Genomic DNA, 21899 nt, shown 5'->3' on the forward strand with positions numbered 1-21899 from the left:
TAGCCAAGTTTTTGGAGGATGCCACAAAGAGAACTGGATAGCCAACACTGCCCAGTTCTTTGGGATGCTGAAGGATCACACCTCCAGCGGATATCAGTAAATGGTAATTGGCATTTACTCAGCAGTTTTCAGGGCCAGATTCCTAAAGGAAAAGGTCACTACTATCCCAACAAAAGTGAAAAGACATACAGACATTTCAGCTGCTGAGTATTGACACCTGCACACAGGCCAGAGGAATTCCCATTTCCTTCCATTACAAGCTGCTGCTTCTTTGCCAATTTACAAATTTTTCAAAGAAAATAAACTGTTTTTCAGGTAATAATATTCTTATGACAGTGTTTTTGCTTTGTCACAAGGTTAGGTGCATAAACAGCAGTCATCTCAGAAATAGCACAGAACATAAAATTCTCACCTCCTACTTGTCCAATCAGGTCCCATGATCCTGCTTCCTTTTGCATTTTCATTGCCCAATATCTATCTCTATGGATTATCCCAGGAAAAAGCAAGTTCTGTATTACTCAATTGGAAAGAAAAATGGAAAGGAGTTATTAAAGATACTGCACTCACTTCATCAAATAACAAAGAAGAAACTTCTGGCATTTAAAAGTACTTTGGGTAGTTGTAAGGTAGTAATAGAAGACAAGGGACAATTTTGTGAGCTCTGTAAAAGAAAGCTCAGTGCTAACCAGTGGATGAGTCACGGGGTTGCAAAAATCCATCCTGAAAGCTTTCTGTGGAAAGGCAGTCTCAGTGGTATTGTCAAGGAGGACAAACCTACAAGAAGCCAGGTTGCCAGTGACACTTAGGCACAAAAAGTGCTACTTAACAACTGAATGTCTTTACTGAACAGTTTTTAGTGGTGATTTCTCCAGCTGAGATACATGTAGGGAGAAGAGTGAGGGAAAAGACTGCTTTACTGCTGCTACAACTTTACTTCATATATAGACAGTAGGCATCAGACAGCAGAGTTGTCAACTGCTACCCTTCATAATTCTTGATCAGCAAGAATACTGATTGTCTGACAATGTCAGCTTTGCTAACTGTCTTGATTTTATGCCAGATTTTGCAATGTTGCAGGGAAGAGCTTAGAAACATGACCTGAGGGCAGCCTAGAGCCTCAAAAATCAGAAAGCAAATAAACCAAAGTGTAAACATGTTTTTAATCTAATGAGTCTTACATCACTCATGCTTTCTGAAGAGTAGATATTCTGGAGCTCCCAATACTGGTCATACTGCAGAAAGATGACAGATACAGATGCTGCTCAGTATGAAGACAAAGCATTTGCACATTATCCTGCAAAAATGTAGTACAGGTTGATGTTGATTACACTTTTCATTTGCAGAGAAAACCAGTAACTTTTTTTTCTATTCCTGCTTGATTTCACATATTCACTGGAATGAGGATGCTCCAGGGCAAAGTTTAAGCGAACATTCACACATTGCTTCACAAGAAGTTTCAGAGGATTAGCTCCTTCAACCTGTGCTGCTCGGATCAGGCTATGAGGATGCCCAATGTCACCACTTTGAAACCTCCAGACAACAACCCGTGGCCGTGTGCTGCCCTCTTATGGGAGCAGGCAGCAGAGCAGCAACACCTCTGCTCATTAAGACCAGGAGCCACAAATGCAGCAGAACGGAGGGTTCAGACTGTCCCTGTCAGCAGCAGCAGCAGCTTGGATTTATGGCATGCTACAGTGACTGTACAACCACAGCCAGTGCTTTAGTAGCTAATGCGCGGTGCCTGGCTTCCCATCAGAGGGTACAGGGCTCACAAAGCACAGTTCCTGTGACCAGAACTGCTGAGTTGGGTGACATGGAAATACTAACCAGCTCCCAACCACGGAGCTAATGATGCTTTAGGAGTTCTGACACTTGTGATGGCCTTGGTGATGCTAGCACCCATCCTCTGCTCCATGACAGCTAGCTGTCTCATTTGCTCCAGGAACTGTCACCTTTCCTGTCAAGAACCTGGCAGAGTAAACCAGAGAAGAGGTAGAATTACACCATACCCAATCCAACCCCATGTGTTGGACTGCCAGCTGAAGACTCAGTCTCCTGCCTGAGGATCGAAGAGGCAGTAGTCTAAACTCACAGATGCTGCAGAGCCAGGGGCAGCCCTGGAGTGTGTGAAAGCCGCACGGCTGCTCCCTAATGGGGTCCAGACCACATATTCCGCACTTCTAGTCCTAGAGCAGGAAGGAAAAGAGTAGGGATTATGGCTCTGTCATGGCAAATTATTTGGGTATGCAACAAGTTTCCATTATTTTTACGCAATGCCTAGCACAGCAGAGTCCTGTGTACCACTCTAAAAAGCAATTAATTTTTTTTCTTCATTTAAATGCTTCATGATTTTTTAAGCCAAGTCCATGGTGTGCAGGAGCCTGTGTTGCCAGTTTAGAATGCTACAGAGAATTCAGACCCTCCGTGTCAGGAAAGAAGCAGATTTTTTAATTGGGAAATTTGGGGTTCATTTCATTTCTCTTCCCACATCTGAAACTTTTTTAGAGTATGGAATTAATCCTGTCTTCTTGCCATTCTCTAGCCTTTAAGAGACTGGAAACTCGCTTTTCATTTTCAGAAAGAGTCAAGGCCCTTGGGAACAGCACAGCTCCAGGAGGGGACGTGTTAAGGGAGACATCGCTACCACAGGCGCTGGCAGCACCGCGTCCTCTCCATGCTCCAGCCATTGCAGCAACTTGACCAACTTTCAGAGATGAACCTTCTCCAGCGGCTGCCATCTCCTCCTGCCCCAGTTCCCTGCTCCTCTACCCCCTTCCCTAGGGGCCGTGTCCCCCATGGGGTCCTCCTGTCCCCATCCCCGTCCCCACACGGCCTTGCAGGGGCCTCACCCACTGCGCTGCCCTCCCTGCTTGTCACCCCTTGGCCCTCGCCTCCTCCACCCTCTCTCCAAGGCCTCCTCCTCCCACCCTCCCGGCCTCCCGGCCCCCCTCAGGCTGGGCCCGGCTGCACACCCCCCTCCTCCCAGGGTCCCAACTCCTCTCCTGGGCTCCCAAACTTCCTCCTGGGGTCCCAACTCTCCTCCCAGAGCTCCATCCCTCCTCCTGGTGTCCTAACTCCTCTCCCGCAGTCCCAAGCCTCCGCCTGGGGTCCCAGCTCCTCTCCTGGGTCCCCGCTCTCCTCCGAGAGCGCCATCCCTCCTCCTGCTGCCCCGTCTCTTCCCCCGCCTCCATCTTGTCCCCCCCGCGGGCGCCCCGCGCCGCGCCGCGCGCTCCTCCCGCCGGCAGGCGGCGCTGCGCCGGGCCGGGCCCCCCCGGCGGCGGGGGCGCCGCTCTCTCCGCCCGGCCGGGCCCCGCGGAGGAGGCGGCGGGGAAGCGCGGCGGCGGCGGCGGGCCGCGGCTCAGCGCGAGGCGGCGGCAGCGGCAGCGGCGGCGGCGGGGCCGAGCCGAGGGGCGAAGCCGCGGCCGCCGCTCAGCCCGCCCCGGGCCTGCGGGAGCAGCATGGCCGCCAGCCTGTGGATGGGGGACGTGAGTGTCCGGCCGGGACCGGCACGGGACGCGACGGGACGCGACGCGACGCGACGCGACGGGCGCGGGGCTTTGTGAGGCGGGCGGCGGGGCGGCGCGGCCGGCGCGGCGGGAGGGCACCGCGGCGGCGGCCGCGGGCTCGGGGCGCTCCCTGACTGACTGACTGACTGACTGACGCTCGCACGGACACCCTCGCGCGCCGCCTGACGCCCTCGCGCGCCGCCGTGCCCCGCGCTGCCTGACACGCGCGGGCACACTGAAGGCTCCCGCGTCGCCTGCCCGCGCTGCCGCTCCTGGGCGCTTGCACGCTCACGGTCGTGCGCTGTGGGCGCTTGCACGCTCCTTCGCTCACGAACTCGCTGGCGTGCTCGCAGGCTTACACGCTGGCAGGGGTGTGTGTGCTCGTGTACGCGCTCCCGCACCATAGGCATTTACACACTTAAAAGCTTAAGCTCACAGTTAAAGGCGCTTATACACTCCCGTGCTTGCACTTGTACACTCACACTTGTGCTGACACTCGTAGGCCCCTGTCCCAAAGCATCCGTCGCTGCCTGCCTTGCACACGCACTCACCCACGGGCACGCTCGCACTCATAGGGTGTTACACTCGCACACATGCCCGTGTGAGCACTAGCACACCCCAGAGTTTCCCTCGCTGCTGCCTGTGCTGGCTCCTGGGAGCACAGCCGCGCTCACAGAGGCTTATTCGCTCTCACGCCTCTCTCGCCGCGGAGACGCTCCCCAAAGTGTCCGTCGCCGTCTTCCCTGCCCACGCGCTGCGTTACGTGCTCACGCTTGTGCACCTCATTGCCCCTCGCTGCTTGCCACCGCGCACACATACTCGTGTACGTGCTCACACGTGCATGCTCACACGCAGTGTGTCAAAGTGTTCTGCTGTCTGCTGCCCACACGCACACACCTGCATGTGTGTGCTCACATCAGTATACTCTAGTGTCTCCACCGTCTGCCGCTTGTGCACAACCGTAATGCAATCACACCGCTGTATGACAGTGTGCTGCCTGCCACATGCCTGTGTACACCTGTGTGCACATACATCAGCCCGTAGTATCCCTCACATCCTTTCCTTAAAGATACCCACCAGCGTATCGCGGAGTCCCCCACCGCTTGCCCCTTGGGCACACATGCGTCCTGTGGTCCCTCACAGCCTCCCTCTTCTGCGTGTACATCACAGACCAGCACGTTATCGGGGACCCTGCTCTCCTCTCTGTCCCGTATCCACTCCGAGTCTCCCACTGCATTGCACGCGTACACTGGCTCATCAGAGGGTCTTCCACTGCCTGCCGCTCATGCAAACGCACGCTAGAGTCCCTCACTGTCTCTCTTACCTGTGCAAAGGGCAATCTCCCATCTCTTCACCGTAAGGTCATCTTCTTTTTTCTAACAAATACTCTCCAGAACAGCATAATTACCTCTTTTTCCCTCTGTCCACAAGCTGTCCACTGCTGTGTGTGCTACACCTGTACACATGCAAGCAGCAGTCACCTGTTGTCTTCACGTGTCTTTCATGTACACACACAAACCACAAGATCACCCTCTGCCTCAGAGGGTCACCTCTGCGTGACGTGTCTGTACTGAGTAGGGCTACCCGTTGCTTCTTGTATATGCTCCAAAACCAGGATCATTTCTGTTTTCCACTCACACTTTCACAGGGCACCTGGCACCTTTTGCACATGCTTGTGCAATACGGTCACCCGTGATCAGATATACACACACACAGTACTAGTCTATACTCCCTCTTACACACGTGAAAGAACTGCCTAGCAGCTGACAGACACACGAACACACTCGAGGGCTATCAGTTATCACAAGGCCATCTCTCTTACCCTGTCACACACATATATATACTTATTTCTGTTCCCTCCACACCTCTTCACCTGTTCCATACCCTTCATTCGTGGTGCCAGTGCGAGCTCCATGCATGCACAGTCCTTTTTTTCACTTGCAAACACACAGCCACCCCAGCCTTGTGTTTCCTGCCACATAGACACAGTGCTGCCAATCAGTCTGCCTATTGCAATAAAACTTAATTTCAGTTAGGGCCACCCTTTACTGCTGCTTTTTGTTACACAAAGAGGCATCCTTTTCCCTCAGTACCTTCATTATATATTTGGTCCAAATTGCAGTGCTGTTTCCTACTTTTCAGTCTTTTACTTTTCGCATGTACTATACAGTCACCTCCTGTCCAGTACCTTCGCTCATACAGTGCCACTGCCCTGCACTTCATATACACTCTTACATACACAGTGTCACCCTCTCACCCATGCAGCACAACACACTCAATGCACGCGTGCGATACAAAGTGCTGACTGACTGCGGGATGTGGTTATAGTCTCCCCTTCAAGTGCTGCCCCATATAGCTCCCTGGTTACGTGAGGTTGACATGGCTCTGCAAACCCCCACCCCAGCTGGATGGGGGCTGTGTTACCTGATGCATGCCGCCCGTTCACCGTAGCACCGCGGGCTGTGTCGCACCTTTGTATTGATAGTGCTGGCCCAAGCTCTGTTTGCGTACAGAGAAGGAGCTTGCCCTCTCCTCATCCCCTGCTCCGTGTAGTGACGCTCAGTTTGTTGCTGTATGTCTCTGAGTGGCTTTTGTCCTTCTGTGAAAGCTCCCTGTTCTCTGAAATTCATGCTGTCTCTTGGGTTCCACTTTGCAGACTGTTGAGCCTGGTTCATGCATGCCTGCTGGTTTTGAGTGGCATCGACCCTCTTAAATGAATCTTCTTTTTGAAGTGTAAGGGTAAAATACTTCTCAATAATGTTTTAACTGCTTAGGGTGACATTGACACATATATTCTCCTTTTTGTAGACTCCCATGTCTAACTTTTTCTTTTACTTTTATAGCTGGAGCCATATATGGATGAAAACTTTGTTTCGAGAGCCTTTGCTACCATGGGAGAGCTTGTACTGAGTGTAAAAATCATTCGAAACAGGTTGACAGGGTAACTGTTTATGTTTGTTATCAGTTCATTCTATGAGTGCGTCCTTGCATTTGGATTATACCTTTTGCCCATCACATGGCATCTTTGTGGTCCTGCATATTAGAATGATTTTCTCTTTGAGCTTTTCATCATTGCTGCCAACAATATAGGTATATTGATTATAGCAATGGAAAGGACAGTTGCTGGCTCTTCAACCTCTCCATCACCTAACCAAGGTTTGGCCCTCATCCTGCAGTGCTTCAGTACTCAGTCAAAGAATGGCATGCGTATGGCATACGATCCACCTGGGAATTACACATTCTGGAGTGAATGTCCAGTGACTAGTCTTATGTTAATTGTTACACTGTGCAGCTACATGATGTTGGTAGAGGTGGGATGTCCAACTTTGCAAGAGCCATATCTTTTGAATTCATTTGGAATAAAATGAGTGACTATATGCAGTGTAAAATAGTTTCACGTTCTTGTAAGTGTTGTAGTTGCAGCTTTCAACTGTTTAAACTTGGGTGAGGAAATTTCTATTTAATGAAATAAAGAAGTAAAATATTTGCAAGCAAAAGTATTTTCTGTGTTCTTATGTTGACATAACTTATTGGTAAGTAGGGGTTATCGTCTCACTAGAGATCAGAGATTACTTTGCTAGCTTCTTTTTGGAAGCTGATGTTTATACTTTGAAAAAGAATTTGTGCTAAGTGTTACAACTATAGAAAATTTCCTACCTTTTATCTAAAAATATAATACTTGTTCTCAAATATGTTTTAAATCTGAAATCTTTCTCTCTTCTCCCCTGTCTCTGTGTTCAGAATTCCAGCAGGCTATTGCTTTGTAGAATTTGCAGATCTAGCTACTGCAGAAAAATGTTTACACAAAATCAATGGAAAACCACTTCCTGGTGCTACACCGGTAAGTAAATCAGATCTGCTGGTAAAGAAACAAAATTGAGAAGGGATAGATAAAGTGAAATACATATTTTGAGTAATGATTAAAACCAAGTTGACTAGTTAGCAAACTGGAATTCTTAGGGTTAAATTAGTGAACATAAAACCATTAATGATTTTCCTCAGAAAATTGTTAATTGTTAAGAAAATATTAATTTCTGTGTGAACATACAGATAATATCCAGGTATAGAAATAATATGGTTTATTTTTGTATTTCTGAGCCTTTCTACTGTTACCAAAGTTGGATTGATGAGAAATGAGACAAAAACAAGGAAAAATAAGTTGAATACCCCATCACAGTACTCCTGTCTCTCTTCATTGCTAGCTCCATATTAATTGATGAGAGTGTGCATGTTATGATATAAATACTTCAGATTCATCTTGTAAGTTCCTACTGGATTTTGAGTAACTTTGATTTGCAAGAGAAACATGACTTTTAAGCCTTGAATTATTCTTGGCCCTTAGCAAACGAAAGTTATTCAAACCCACTTACAGTGGAGGCTGCTCATTGTGTAACTGCAATACGTAATAGATGTCCTAAGACAGATAAAAGCTAGCTACCTGGGAAGAAGAGGAGGAATAGTCATAGAGGCTACTTTTAAGGTGTTGATTTGAATGTGTAGCAGATTAAAATGGGACAGCTGACACAGCTGTCCATTGTACCTACAAAAGTTGGCTGCGGTGGATGGGATGACTGAATGGCTCATAAAGCAGCTCTAGAATCACGTCAATTATAGTGTGATATGTTAAAGTAAACTGACCCCTTCTTCAGCGTGCTTAATACTCTGAGTTGGAAACTGGGAGGTTCAGATGTTGTTCCGTAAACTGTGAAGTCAGCCTTCCCGAGAGAGTGGCATCCTCCATCAAAAGGGGCAGATAAGATGCCTTTATATTGCAAGTCAGAGGCCATAATTAAGGGAAACTGTTTTTCCTAGATGCCTTCTATAGTCACTCAAGAAGAGAGCAGCTCCTTCACAGGTAATATAATCATTAAAGTTAGTTTTGAGGAATAGCTGTCTTTATCCACAGTTTAATTCAAAATTCTATGTTGTGTAAAGAGCTGGTTTGCATAATACATGGAGAGAGTTACAGATGTTGGAAAGAGATCCAGTGTAGCCAGCCTGAACTAGTGCACTCAGCAGGCAGTTGTCCAGGTCATCCCTTGCATTTAGATACTATTTCTCTTGTTTGCAGAAAAGTGAATATGGCTCACTTTGATTTATTTTTAAATACTGAATCAGCAAGAAGAACAGAGAGTTGTGGTGATGTTACTGTCTCTGTTTTACAGAATTAGTGTTCCAAGACTCATATGAGTAGAAATGCTGTTCTTTCACTGATTTTAAATCCAAAATATTGCAGTGAAAAAAACAGATCCAATAAAAGATGCGTGTGCTTCAAAGTGGAATCCAGAATCCCATTTTAGGCAACTAAGCTTGTCAGCGGTCCATTTATATCGCTGTGAAGCAATGAATGCAAGCATACAAGGAACATGGTTATAGACTAGAGTTAAGGCTTTGCTCTGTTTCCTAAGAGTTATTTATGCTATCACTAAGGGAAGAAAATACATCCTATGAAGTACATGAGCGGACTAGGCTCTCCACTGTACTAAGGAAATGTCCTCATCTCTAGGTTATGGACTCACTGTCGACTTGTTTTCTTTGGCTTAGTTTCCTTTGAATTCTTCAATGCTATATCACTGTGTAATACAGAGAAAGGTTTGCTTTGGACAGTCTGTAGGGGGAGAGAGAAAAATGTGGGTTTGGAATACTTCAAACTGAGAAGGGAATCCAGTTTAAGTCTTCCACTGACCGGGTGAATGTTGAAGGCAGTATTCTTGTAAAAGGGAGTAACCCTTTTCTTCTTCCTCTATCAGACATATTTCTGAAGAAAACAGCACTTTGCAGTGAGCCTAGTTGAGTCATTGTGTGTTAGACATCATAAAGGAATACCTGTGGGATTGAGAACCTCCTGATTTTGATGTGGATCAGCTGATGCTTAAGTCCTGATCAGACTTAGATGTGAGCTGGACACCAAGCTGCTGAACCGGTTAGGAGTGGGGTGGAGAGTTCCAGATGTGCTAGTAGCACACATCTAGGCTCCTGGGGAGCTTGTAAAAAAATGAGGTACAAAGTTCAGGGAGGCCTCCAGTGTCAAATGACAGGAAAAACAATCTTTTGAGAATACTGTTTCGGACTTGGGATCTTAATTATGTCAAAAGTCCCATTTAGGTACACAAACCTAGTTTTTAAGGATTTGACCAGATGAGTGCATCATCCAGAACAAAGTATTCAGGCATGCTTCTGGAGTCAAGGAATGTTTCTATTTTCCAGTGTAGTTGATTCTGTTCTGTCAGTATGCTTGTAAATCACAAGTCTCCAAGTATGTGTTCTGTTTTTTCATTGTAAGACCTTAGAATTAGGATAAGTCATTTCATGTTTATTGTTAGAACCTCACTTTTCCTGTCTTCCTTAAAAGCGTAAAAATTTGATGCTATTTAAGGTTCACTTGTCTTTCAGTAGCTTTATAAACTGTTGAAATAGAATCCAGACCTCTTGGTGCAGGTTCTGAGCTGTTTTTCATTATTGTAGCTGTACTCAAGATACAAAGATAAAAATGTTGTCCTTGTTTCCTTTACTGGCTGGCCTGACAGCATTGGACATCTGTCAGTATTAAGAAAACTGTGTAAAATAAGCTTATTATATTTTTTTTTCCTAACTGCTTGGATTCACATGAGACTGTTTGAATATATGGATTCATTTTTGCCTTGTTTCAGGCAAAGCGATTTAAATTGAATTATGCAACGTATGGAAAACAGCCTGATAACAGGTAAACACTTAATATTCAAATATAAGTTTTGCCTGTTTAATATCTGTTTATCAGCTGCCTTGCAAAGAGTATTCAAAATGTGCAAACCCACAAGTGCATCATGACTGGATGAGATCTACAGCTAGCAAACTTAGGAGAGCGTTCATGAAATGCACACAACTAAAATTTGTACCGTTTTCTCTAGCAGTACGAGATAATCCCATATTTAAGAAAGTAGATTATGGTAAACTGTTGGGGAACACATTGTAGATACTTGTGTTGCTGTAGATCTTCTTAGCACTTTCTACCTATGTGGGGATGCATCCCATCATAATACTATATTATGCCATGAATGTGCTCAGCACCTAAAGGTAGACACAGTGGTTTCACACCACCTACCTTAACTGGCTGGAGTATCACAACAGTCAGCAGAGAGAGGTGCTCTGAATTGCCCTCTAGAGAAACCCATCTTTCTCCATTGACAGTAAAAGGTGCGTAAGGAGACCAGCTGGCTAAATTAGGTGCCTAGGTGGTTTGAATACCTTTCATAATGCCTGCCCAGAAAAGCTTACACAGTTGAAGTAATAATAAAACATGAGGTGTTCAGGCAAGTGTGTGCTAGGGTGAAAGCAACCCAGTCCTGCAATTTATTAGGGTAGTGTTAGTCATATCTCAGCAATTATACTTTTATTTTAGATGATTATTTATGAAACTTTCCCAAAAATAAAAAAAAAGAAAGAAAAATAAATGCTTTTTAGAGTCAAGGCATGACAGGGCAAAAATGAAAGTTTTTTTTTCTGGTAATTAATTCTTTCAATTCCCTGTGCCCTGGAAACATAGTCATACATTATAGATTGACAACATAACCTTTCCGATTCCAGTGACTTGCACGGTGAATTTTTAGCGGAGCTGGGAGAAGAACTTAGACCTTCTGTCAGTTTTATGCTTTCCCTTTTGTAAAGCACAGCAAATTTGAGGCAGGAGTGTGTTTTAAGATATTTAAAATTTCTAGCATCAGAGCATCTAATTCTTATGTTATCTTTTTAGATAACTATATTGAAGGTAACAAATCTGTAAACGAGGTTTCAGACAACAGACATTGCTTCTGTGTAAATTCAGACCATTCCACATATAGAGATGCTGTTAAAGTTTTTAGGTTTCACATCTGTTTTTCAAAATGGTCATATTAAACTTTGCATTAGAGAAATATTTTAAAAAGTTAAATTAAACTAACTTAGAGATATTATGCTTTCTTGCCACATTAGAAATCCAGATACAGTGCCATATTCAGTAGCCTGTGAGAATTAAAAAAAAAATTAATTATCTTTAAATAAAAAGCAGTATTGAGCAGATTGGTATGAGTGCTTGAACTAATTAGAAAAAGCAATGATAACAAAAATTACCTTCATTTTAGTTGACCAAGCAATTTAATTGGAGGCACTTTAAAGTATCCATTACATAGTCCTTTAATATCACTGCTTTCTGAGGTGGGGGAAATGTTAGCTGTCACTCAGCACACTTTTTTCTGTTATTATGCTTAAGAAGTTTTCTTTTGTTTTGTTTAGTCCAGAATATTCACTTTTTGTGGGAGACCTGACTCCTGATGTGGATGATGGCATGTTATATGAATTTTTTGTTAAAGTTTATCCATCATGTAGAGGTGGAAAAGTTGTTTTGGACCAGGCAGGAGTATCCAAGTAAGTCATCTTCTATGCATTCCTTTCTTTCGCTCCACCTGATGCAACGTTGTTTTAGGGAAAATAAAGCATCTGTTAAGATTTTGAGATGTTATCCCTTTCAAAGGATGATGTAATTCAGCAAAGGAAAAAGTAGTCATATCAGCTTACTGTTTAGTGGATCCCATGGCCACTAAATGCAGCATTCTCGGATATTCAGTCTACTGTATTTGCTGGGTTTTGATGTTCACCATAGTGTATTGTTACTTCTCTGACGGTGTTATGATCTTTATGGGTTGGCAATGTCTTCTAAGACTTCTGAAAATTGTGAAAAGTGTGTGAGTAATTTAAAAACACTGGCTGTCTGGACTTACTGATAGAATTGTGCTGTTACAATCTTTAGGCTATTGAGTATATACTCCCATGGAAGTTTTATGGGTTTTTGTTTCAAACAGGGTAGGGCAAACAAAGCTATGATTCATTGTCAAGTATTTATTAGCTGTATTTATTTCTTCATCAAGTATTTATTCCTCATCTTCACTAGAAATATCTCACCAAAAACAGATAACGAAAAGCCAGTCATCTTGATGATATTAAAACATTTTTCTAAATAACAGAAAATGGAACTACTCCTTTCTTAGGAGAGAGACCAGTTGATCAGCATCCTTATTTTCAAAACAAAACATACTTTCAGTGAAACAGAGTATTCTGATTTAATGCCTGTATTGTGCCAAGACTTAAAATATAGCAACAAATCTCCCCCCTTTTTCACATAAGGGTTTCTCAGTCTTTGACATGTTGGTTTGAAGGAACCGCTGCAGGTCTCTTGTCCAGGCTTCCTACTCCTAGTAGGGCTACTGCCAACACTAGATCAAGTCAGCCATGAATTATGTAGTCTGGAAGACCTCCCAGGATGGAGATCATACAACCTGTCTGGGAAGCCTGTTCCAGTGTTGAACTACCTCCCCAGCAAAGAAGATTGTCCCAGTGTCTGACCTGAACCTCTTTGCAGAGCTGCTAAGTCGCTCTCTGGCTGTTTACTGCTCGTGCTGTTAATTGCCAGTTCACCTGAGACCAGCACTGTTTTGCCTCATCTTCCTCATTGCCCTGTCTGCTCAGGCTTAAACCCAGGAGTGCCTTTTGCTATACCTGCTTCAATCTCTGCCTGCAGAATGGGTGCTGGGTGATGCAGGTTGGGCCATTACTTGAGCTTTGGGGACAGTTCCTAAATGTAGGCCTAAGGAAAAGGGAATCTATGATGACTCGGGAAGTGGGGAGGGGACAGAGGCTTAAAGTCTTATTGCTGGAATGGGCACAACTGTCTTCTCTAGCAGTGCCAAGATGTGTTGCTCCCAGGGATTTTGTTGTGACTTGTGAAGTTACTCAAAGCAGAGGCAACTGCAGGTGTCAATGTGCTGTGAGAGAGGATCATAAGGTTTGTGGATGTGTCTACTAAAGCTCTGGTTGGAAGGGCTAGGTGGTTCAGGTGGTAGCTCTGAAAGGCCTCCCTCCACCCAGTACCTCCTGGCCAGGCAAGAAAGAAGCCTGGGGCTTGATGCACGTTAAACTGAGATAACCAATTCTAAACAGTATGTAGCCACATAGAGTTTTGTTCTTGCTTAATTGCTGCAGCTTGTATATAGACAAGCCTGAACTTCGATTTGGGCTTGGGTATATATGGAATATATCTATCTATATATGTGTATGTATTTTTTATATATATAAATATAGACTTGAATATATAGCTTGCTGTGCAACATACTGCATTCTACAAGGCACCAACCACTACTCTCTGTTAGTTACCAGCATGAACCTTCTCTGAGTACTAGGTGATTCCATTTTCAAAGTAATGCTTTTGTGTTCCCACAGAATAGATAATACACTGTAAATTTACACCCTTGCTTACGGCTCCCTCACTTCCCCACATAGGCAAGCCCTTTCCCTCCCAAGCTCCTTCCTTCACTTATATGGATTCCTCTTTCCCTCCCACACCTAAACCTTTGATCTTTCTGCTGCGTGAGGCAGCCCATCCCATCTCAGGAACATGGCACTGCCCTCTTGGATGCTGTTACATTGCCTCTGACTCACTACAGCATCAAAATCCCACGCAAAGGACTTTTTGGGGATGGGGAGAACCAACATTTTCTGTCTGCCTAACATCCACTACTGTTTGCACTGCTATGAAGGATTGCTGAAGAGTGGAGGGGCTGCTGGCTACCTGCTACCACTGTTCAAGTAGTGCTGTCAGAGCAAGTTTTAGCAGCTTGACATAAAAACTCATTTTCAGGTCCACTGCTGGAAAAGCTGATGAGGCTGTGCAATTGTTAAGAATGACACAAACCCTATTTGAATATCTTCCTGTTGAGAAAAGGATTTGATTGGAAAGTTTTTCTCAGCTGATCCTGCAGAAAAGCAATGTTTCTCTTCACAGTGGGACAGTTTTAGGTATAAATGATGGCCTATGTCCTTTCGATCCTGTGCTGATTGCAACTATTTAGATTATCTTTATCCTCCCAGTATGGATCAGAGGCTCTACTAACTGTCTGTTTATGCATATTATTTTGACATGTCTTGTGCCAGCTCACTTAAGAGATCCCCAGAATCCACTGGCACAAGATCTACTTCATATTTCTAAAGCCCTTGAAAAGTACTACTGAAGTGTAGATGTACAAGTTCAAGCATTTTTCAAATAATATGAAGTAACTTGAACAGACAATCATTTCATTTCTGGTAAAAGCTTGGACAGCCCTAGTGGAAGTGTTTCATTTTCAATAGAGTATTTTCAAAACCAATTCAGATTTCACTGTAAATATTTGAAAAAAAGTGGCATGGCTTTTTTGTTTGTTTGATTCAAATTATTCTGGATCTCTGCAGAGGTTATGGGTTTGTGAAATTCACGGATGAACTGGAACAGAAAAGAGCGCTGACAGAGTGTCAAGGAGCTGTGGGGTTGGGCTCTAAACCTGTACGCTTGAGTGTGGCTATACCAAAAGCGTGAGTATAAGAGCAGCCAGGTGTTTAAGAGTGAAATCACATGTATTTTAAAGTATGTTTTTCTGGTTTGGGTGCATATCCTGGATGTTTCCATCACAAAGTGAAGGAACACCCATGAATATAATAAAATAGCCACAATATCAGAATGCGGAGGAATCAAAAATGTTATAACATTAGATCAAGACCATATTACACTGTCTGTTTTAATTATGTACAATAGTAAATGCACACACCTGTACACACGCTGTATTTAAATAAGATTAGTTTTGAAGTATATGTTCCTTTGCATTAGATTGGAATTGTCTAAATCTGCTTATTGATTTCTAGATAGCAACCTCAATTACTTTGCTAATTCTATTACAATGTCTACTAAATATAAATCTTTTGGGGCAGGGATTAACTTTTTTTTCTGTGTTTGTTCAGAACCTGATACAATGAGATCCTGGTCTGACTTGGGGCTCGTAGCACTAGGGTAATACGAATAATAGAAATTACTCCCTATTTGAATAATTATTTAGATTTTCAGTGGCTTCAAAAGTTGTTGGGGGGGGTTAAGGAAGAGAAAAGCAGGAAGAGGGTATGTATTGTGGTGAGAAGATTGATGTTTCCCTCTTCTTACTTCTCCTTAATTTCATCATTAGGTATAGTTTTGTGTATGGAATATTTTCATTTTCAAGCGGTATTTGTCACCTCATTATTTCAAATCTTGATAATCAGGTGGGATTCCTAATTCTTTGGGAATACTGCCACTTTATGTCAATGAATGAGAATTTTATTACCTTACAGACTATTTAAAACCATTTTTTAAATTATTGCAGTCCTTTTCACCTTAGGAGCTCTGTAAACTGTGTGCACTGAAGATCACCCAGTTCTATGAGAATGGGGATGACTACCTGTTGCATAGGCTGCTGTATGGTAGTGGCAGAAGGGAGGAGCTTTTGTCCATTTTTAGTAAAGGAAACCCCCATTCTTTTACAAGGCTCTAAGTCTTTATCTGTTCAGGTAAAGCAAAACTTAGTACCTTGTCTCAGGAGGCTACAGAATACTTACTTCGTCTTAATTAACAGGAGGAAATAGGGCCCTGGGATCTGGATCAGGGGTTCAAGATTTTCTAAATTGAGGCTCATAGTCCCAAACTCTTCCCTATCCAAAGCCAGGAAATGATCCTAAATTGATCCTAAAGAATGAAAGAAATGTTTATTAATGAATAGGAAGATGAATACAGGGTTTAAAATTAAACCACCTCTTTCTTTCTGCAAATTATGCAAGTGTTAAGAACAGCAGCAATAAATAGTGAATATATTTTGAAGACTGAAATTTGCATGTTGGAATAAGCCTTGTCTATATACCATTTAGTACCTTAAGCTATTTCATTTTCTGCTTTTTCTTAATTGTTCTGCATTATGTGTAATTTACTCTTGTTTTCTTTTTTTAAGTAATCGTGTGAAACCAATGGAGTACAATCAGATGTACAACTATAATTATAACCAATATTACCAACAATATCACAACTATTATGCCCAGTGGGGCTATGACCAGAACACGGGCAGTTACAGCTACAGCTATCCACAGTATGGATACACGCAGAGCACAATGCAGGTAGGACGGCACTGAGTACTCACACTTCAGTGACCTATTGGCACAGAAATACAAGATGGCTTGTAAAAGGGTGATGGGCATATCTTATCTTCAAGCTCTGGGGTCTTAATATAGCCACCTACTGAATTTAGCAGCCCCTGGCTTGTATTGTTGCCTTGTCTGTGGGATATTGTAGGGACTGAGTGGGTAAAAAGGGCTGTGGGGCATAAGGGGCCTCTAGACACAGTTGTCATGGTAGAAGAATTCTATTAATGCAGGCAACTGGATGGCCAGCGATAAGACTGCCTTCTAGGATCCTTCATAAGCCTTGTTTTATAGCATAAGTCAGAACAAGACAGCCACCCTTGCACCTCAGGAATTTCAAGAACTGCTGCCTCTGTTAGAAGCTTAGTGTGGGCTCTCCCCCGTGGAGTCTGCTGGGAGTGGCTCTCCAGGCTTGTGTGTGAAGGATTCTGTTGTAATCAGCCAATATAAAAGTCAGTGTATGACAGTAGTAATCAGCAAGTGATCTTAGAAAAAGATAAGTACGTGTAGTCCTAAGGGGTTATTTTTTTGTCTTTGCAGACATATGAAGAAGTTGGTGAGGATGCATTAGAAGGTATGTTTCTCAAATTCTTTACTGGAGTTGTCAATTCCTTTGCATTGATTAGAGAGCCTTTCTCAAACTGGCCCTTAACTTCAATGTATAATATACATTTATCTTAGAGTAAATCTGAGGCCTGAGAAGATTTGCAGGTCAGTATCATCTGATTGCATCCCGATTTTACACTTGCTCTCGTTAGTCTAAACCTTGCTAAGTCTGAAGCTAACTGGCTTCACTAGCATTGAGAGGATTTATGGACTTGTGTTCATATCTCCTCAGCCCTGAAAATGCAGATTTTAATCTTGTTGCATACTCAAACTATTGTTCTTTCTGTAGTATTTTTTTCTTTTCTGCTACAAAAACAATACAAGTATTCTATTTTTCTGTAAGATCTTGAGATTTAGAGTCCAGGGTACTTCACTGTGCTTTTAGTTTAGAAAAAATAGCATCAGGTAGCACACTGATACAGTATTTTCTTCAGCATCAGGTAGCACACTGATATGGTATTTTCTTCAGCAGTCATTGGCTGAAATGGGCTAGTAAACCATGCTGGTGTTTTAGATATGTGTACCAGCAGTTTTCATTTATTGATGGATATTCTTGAGTAGAATATGCAATACATAGCATATCTTATTTTTCTCTTAAAATAGTTTGTTAAAAGTGGAAAGCAGAGGGATCCTGTACAGGATCCACAGGTATCAGTAATGATGTCAATGAGAAAGCCCTTGCTGGCTTTTAAAAGCATTACGTGAGATCTTTCCTTTCTCTAACATGCTCAAACTAATACAGCAATGCTATAATTAGAATATCTCTAGGGTGTCTTTTTCCTGTTGATTGAATTTTCTCTGTATTTGTATGTTGAATTTTATAGGAAACTGAAATAATATGTTACTAGTGAGGCATTCCTTTTTCTTAATTCTGTTCACTGATCTGTTAAAACACATTGTAGCTAAAACTGAACATGACAAGAATTTTATTCATAATGTGTTTTGTAGTTTTTCCATTTAGGCTAGTCACTTTTCACTCATATAGCCACTTACTAACCAAGTGACTGTGCTAGTTTGATAACCTCATCTTTAGATTATGGGTGTTGTTAGGGGAGCTTTAAATCCCACAAGTTGTTTGGTGAATAAGATGAGTTAATTTTTGCAAGATGTAGAGTATGCATATGTATTAGTAGTAGCAGAATTATGCACGTTATATATTGCTATCCAGTCCCAAAATTCTTTACAGAGATTTCTTCCAACTGTAAAATGGGGCAGATATTCAAACTTAATTCTCTGGGTGTCACTGGCACCACTTTGGTTACTAACTGTGAAATGCTTTGAGATGTTCGAGGCTTTGGCAGATGAGCTCTGGTGACTCTTGTTGCAGTGGTTTAAGACGGTACCATCCCCAGCCATCCACTCTGACCCTGTAGTGGAGTGAGCAGAATGGAACGTGTGCCTGCGCCTCCGCTGCTCCACTTTGCAGTCCGGTGTCTTAGTGCCAGCCCACCCTCTTTGGCAGTTTAAGTGGCTACACTAGACTGCGAGGTGCAGGTATGCGTTCTCTCTGTTGACTCTGCTATGGGGGCAATCATCACTGAAAACAGGGACATACTGGAGTTAGTTGTTCCTTACCCCACTGCAGAAAGATTTCCTAGGGCTAATCTAGCCAGATCCACAACCGGGCAAGTGATGGGAATGCTTTGCGACACCCTCCCCTCCATCTTCCCTGCCCACTTTTGTCTTGATAAGACTAACATATTTATTGGGTTTGGGTGTTCTTAAACATGTTTAGCGTACAACCCATTTGTCTGTATTCTTTCCTCTAGATCCGACGCCTCAGTTGGACGTCCATGAAGCAAATAAACAGTTTATGGAACAGAGCGAAGAGCTCTATGATGCCTTGATGGACTGTCATTGGCAGCCTTTGGACACTGTCTCGTCAGAGATTCCAGCCGTGTTATAGCCTCGTTGCTGAGGCCCTGTCTCTGTGTGACAAGCCCGCCAGCGCGCTCCGGACTGTTATGCTGCACCTGGATCCTGCAGTAGTGAGGGGTGGCCCTTTTTCCACCCAGGTCTGTTACTCAAAGTACAGGAGGACTGTGGCGTTTCCTGTACGAAATGAGTATCGTAGGAGCATCATGGTAACTTTTATTCATGGTGAAAGTTAGAACTGCAACAGTTTTATTCCTTTTGTCTTGAAAAGAACTCTTAATACTTCTTGGGAATTGTAATTTATAAACTTTCAACAAGATGGCACAGGGGAAAGACTCTACTCCAACGTACAATAAAAAAGTTGGTCTTTTAAGTAAAATTACCCTTTGCATTTTGGTTCCTGCCCATCTCTCTGTTTTGCTGCCCATTTAACTATCTTCAGTCATTTGATCCAACTCTCGTAAATGTGTTTTTTTTAAAAGTCAATGTCATATACCACTAAAATGTCTCAAAAGCTTTCTAGTGACTGGGTAAAGTTGCTGTAACTTGAGCATGGGAAAGAAGCACGTAGATAAAAGCTTATGTTTGCTTAATCTAAGCTATGATCTTGAGCTAGCAAGTTTATAGCTTGGTGTTCTTAAGCAAATCTATCTGAAAAGCGTTTTGGAGACAGAAAGGAGTGTTATAAAACTACGACAGACCAATGCCTTCTACATGGTGGTCTAGCGCAGTTTGGCTTGCCTCTCCATCTGTATATGGGGAAACAATTCCCTATCACTTAAGCAGTTCAAAAACTTTTACCAGCAACCTTATTTAAATATGATTCTGTGTGTCTCACCTTTTTCGTTGTGGACAATTCTTGATGGTCTCATGAAGATATTAAGATTTCACAGTGTCTTCCACTGTCCTGTCAGAGTGAATATGGTAAAAATGAAGATTTTGCAGCAAAAACGGGTCAGAGCAATCTAATCAATATATTGTGCAACAAATTGTTGCTAATCTGGAAAGCAGTTTTCTACTGGATGTTGTATAAGCTGGACAGACAAGCAATATATTTAAGCTAATATTATGTTGCATTAAAAGTGACAGCAAAAATAATAGCACTTATGTACATGTTATAAGCCCTTTTCAGGTTTTTGTGCCTTAAACTCTTTGAGAAATAGGAGCAGACAAACTACCTGTAATAAATGTCTATCCAAGAAATAGTTTGGTAACTGAAATTGCTGCTGCAGAGCATTTAGTTGCCTCCCTGCCCATGTTGATGCAGAAATTTGCCACAAAGTTTAAATACTTTCATAAAGCCTACTTCTACTACACCTTTGTTTGTGTCCATAATTATGATATATTTGTCAATCTGTGGTCTTTTTATCAACTGCAATGGTAAATGTACTGTGAATATGAAGGTAATGGTGACCTCCGTACTGGATTTAGCATAGTTTTGAATGAGCAATAAGAGAAATACTGGGTTCCTGTGTTCTCGTCAGCTGTGGATTTTTTCTTCCTGCTACACTTTTGACTTTGCTGTGGGCCATTAACAGTGTCCTGACCTTCAGTTACTCTGGATTTAAGTAAATGAGCGTTCACTGCCAGTGATGTTAGTGTTTCAAAGGCAGCGGAGAGGTGCAAAAGAGCAAAGTGCTTTTTTCTTCTGATGTGGCTGATCACTAAAATGATGGTGCTGATCACTAAAGTGAAGGTGCTGAACACTGAAATGATGCCCCTGTGCTTCAGAAGTGCCTGTTCAATAGGCATTTTGGAGGTGATGTAAAGAAGTTTTTTCTATTCTGTGGTTAAACACTTTCTAGATCACTTGTTGCACTATGACAATGCTACTCTGTATACCCTTCATTCTCCTTTTTTTTGACCTGCATTTGTCTAACCCTCCAAATTTAACTTTTGTAATGTGGCCCTCATAATTCACTAAAGGAGGTGACCTGAAGCCACGCTTATTTTATCAATATAAATGTACGATGCTATGCTAAGGCTGATCAGCATTGCTGTCCTGTTTAATATTTCCTAAGGTGTGGATAAGCCATATCCATCTATCAGCTGTCAGCTGCTGTCAGCTCTCACAGACCTGGGTGCTTGCAGGAGGTGGAGAAAGAAGGGAAGTGATAATGGTAGCATCATCCAGAGCACCTACTAGCCTCTAAGATAAGTTATGTGTGTGTGTGGTTTTTGTGTGTGTGTATATATATATGTATACATGCATACATACACACACACATGTACAGGAAATTTATGCAGAGGACAATTTTGGAGGTAAAGAGGCCAACAAAATGTACCTGCTCTTTACTGGTGCTGTAGAACCTAAAATAGCTCATCCGTTTCCTTTTAGGAGAGGAGCTGTTGTGAGGCTTTGGGCTATGTTGCTGTTAATGCGTGAGGCTGATCCCTGTCTAATGGCTGAGGAAGAGAGAGGCAGCTCCCAACAGCAGCACTAAGGGATGAGCGGTAAGGAAAGCTCAGGGCATTTGGAGAAGAAAAACATTTCTTCAAAACTGTCTGTCAAAATTGGGAATTATTCTGGAGAGAGGAGGGGGTGAGGCTCTCCCACCACCACCCAAAATTGGGAAGAGTGAAAAAGGAGGCAGTTTTCTCACCCTACCAAGTTTAGGGAGAGGCGAGAGCTTCCTGCTCAGCATTACTTCGTAGGTGTGGGCTTTCAGTCATCTTTGCCAGCCTTTTGGGACTGTTTTCTTAGAATCTCAGCCAAGGTTCTGTTGTTCATCTCTCAACACTTTTTTTTTTCTGTGTCACTTGTTTATTCTTCTTAATGTTCGTTTTCAGCTCCCGGCCACTATTGCAGCACCCGGAGTACAGTGGAGCCTTTTATGTGGAGCTACAAAACATCCACTCACCTGGATTGGTAGGGTTTGGGGTTTGGAAGCCAAGTTAAACAGTGTGTGGGATTTTGCTTCTTGTGGATGGCTACAG

General features: G+C 43.0%; 1 protein-coding gene across 4 annotated transcripts; it reads left to right on the forward strand.

The window, feature by feature from the left end:
- Positions 1-3396: 3396 nt before the first annotated feature.
- Positions 3397-20434, forward strand: TRNAU1AP (tRNA selenocysteine 1 associated protein 1). 4 transcript variants are annotated; one of them, XM_062594298.1, is made up of 10 exons: positions 3397-3485; positions 6163-6239; positions 6350-6447; positions 7248-7347; positions 10157-10209; positions 11754-11885; positions 14739-14858; positions 16295-16457; positions 17022-17055; positions 18857-20434. In XM_062594298.1, the coding sequence occupies exons 3-10, from the start codon at positions 6362-6364 to the stop codon at positions 18991-18993; spliced, it is 825 nt and encodes a 274-aa protein (XP_062450282.1). In that variant the 5' UTR covers positions 3397-3485; positions 6163-6239; positions 6350-6361; the 3' UTR covers positions 18994-20434. The 4 variants fall into 4 exon arrangements, 3 of the variants coding, with proteins under 3 accessions (XP_062450282.1, XP_062450283.1, XP_062450281.1); XR_009960639.1 differs by lacking the exon at positions 6163-6239 and adding an exon at positions 18415-18581 and having other exon boundaries at positions 3403-3485; positions 18857-18935; XM_062594299.1 differs by lacking the exon at positions 6163-6239 and adding an exon at positions 17163-17192 and having other exon boundaries at positions 3403-3485; positions 18857-18905.
- The last annotated feature ends 1465 nt before the right edge of the window (positions 20435-21899 follow it).

The sequence above is a fragment of the Rhea pennata genome, chromosome 23 (assembly GCF_028389875.1).
Source record: "Rhea pennata isolate bPtePen1 chromosome 23, bPtePen1.pri, whole genome shotgun sequence".
Taxonomy (NCBI): Eukaryota; Metazoa; Chordata; class Aves; order Rheiformes; family Rheidae; genus Rhea; species Rhea pennata.

Bases quoted from the DNA above. Each gene is read 5' to 3' on its own strand.
- TRNAU1AP (XM_062594297.1), top strand. From the start codon at position 3,459: ATGGCCGCCAGCCTGTGGATGGGGGAC. The intron at 6,448-7,247 runs GTAACTGTTTAT...CTCTGTGTTCAG, and splicing joins ATTCGAAACAGGTTGACAGG to AATTCCAGCAGGCTATTGCT. The intron at 10,210-11,753 runs GTAAACACTTAA...TGTTTTGTTTAG, and splicing joins GGAAAACAGCCTGATAACAG to TCCAGAATATTCACTTTTTG.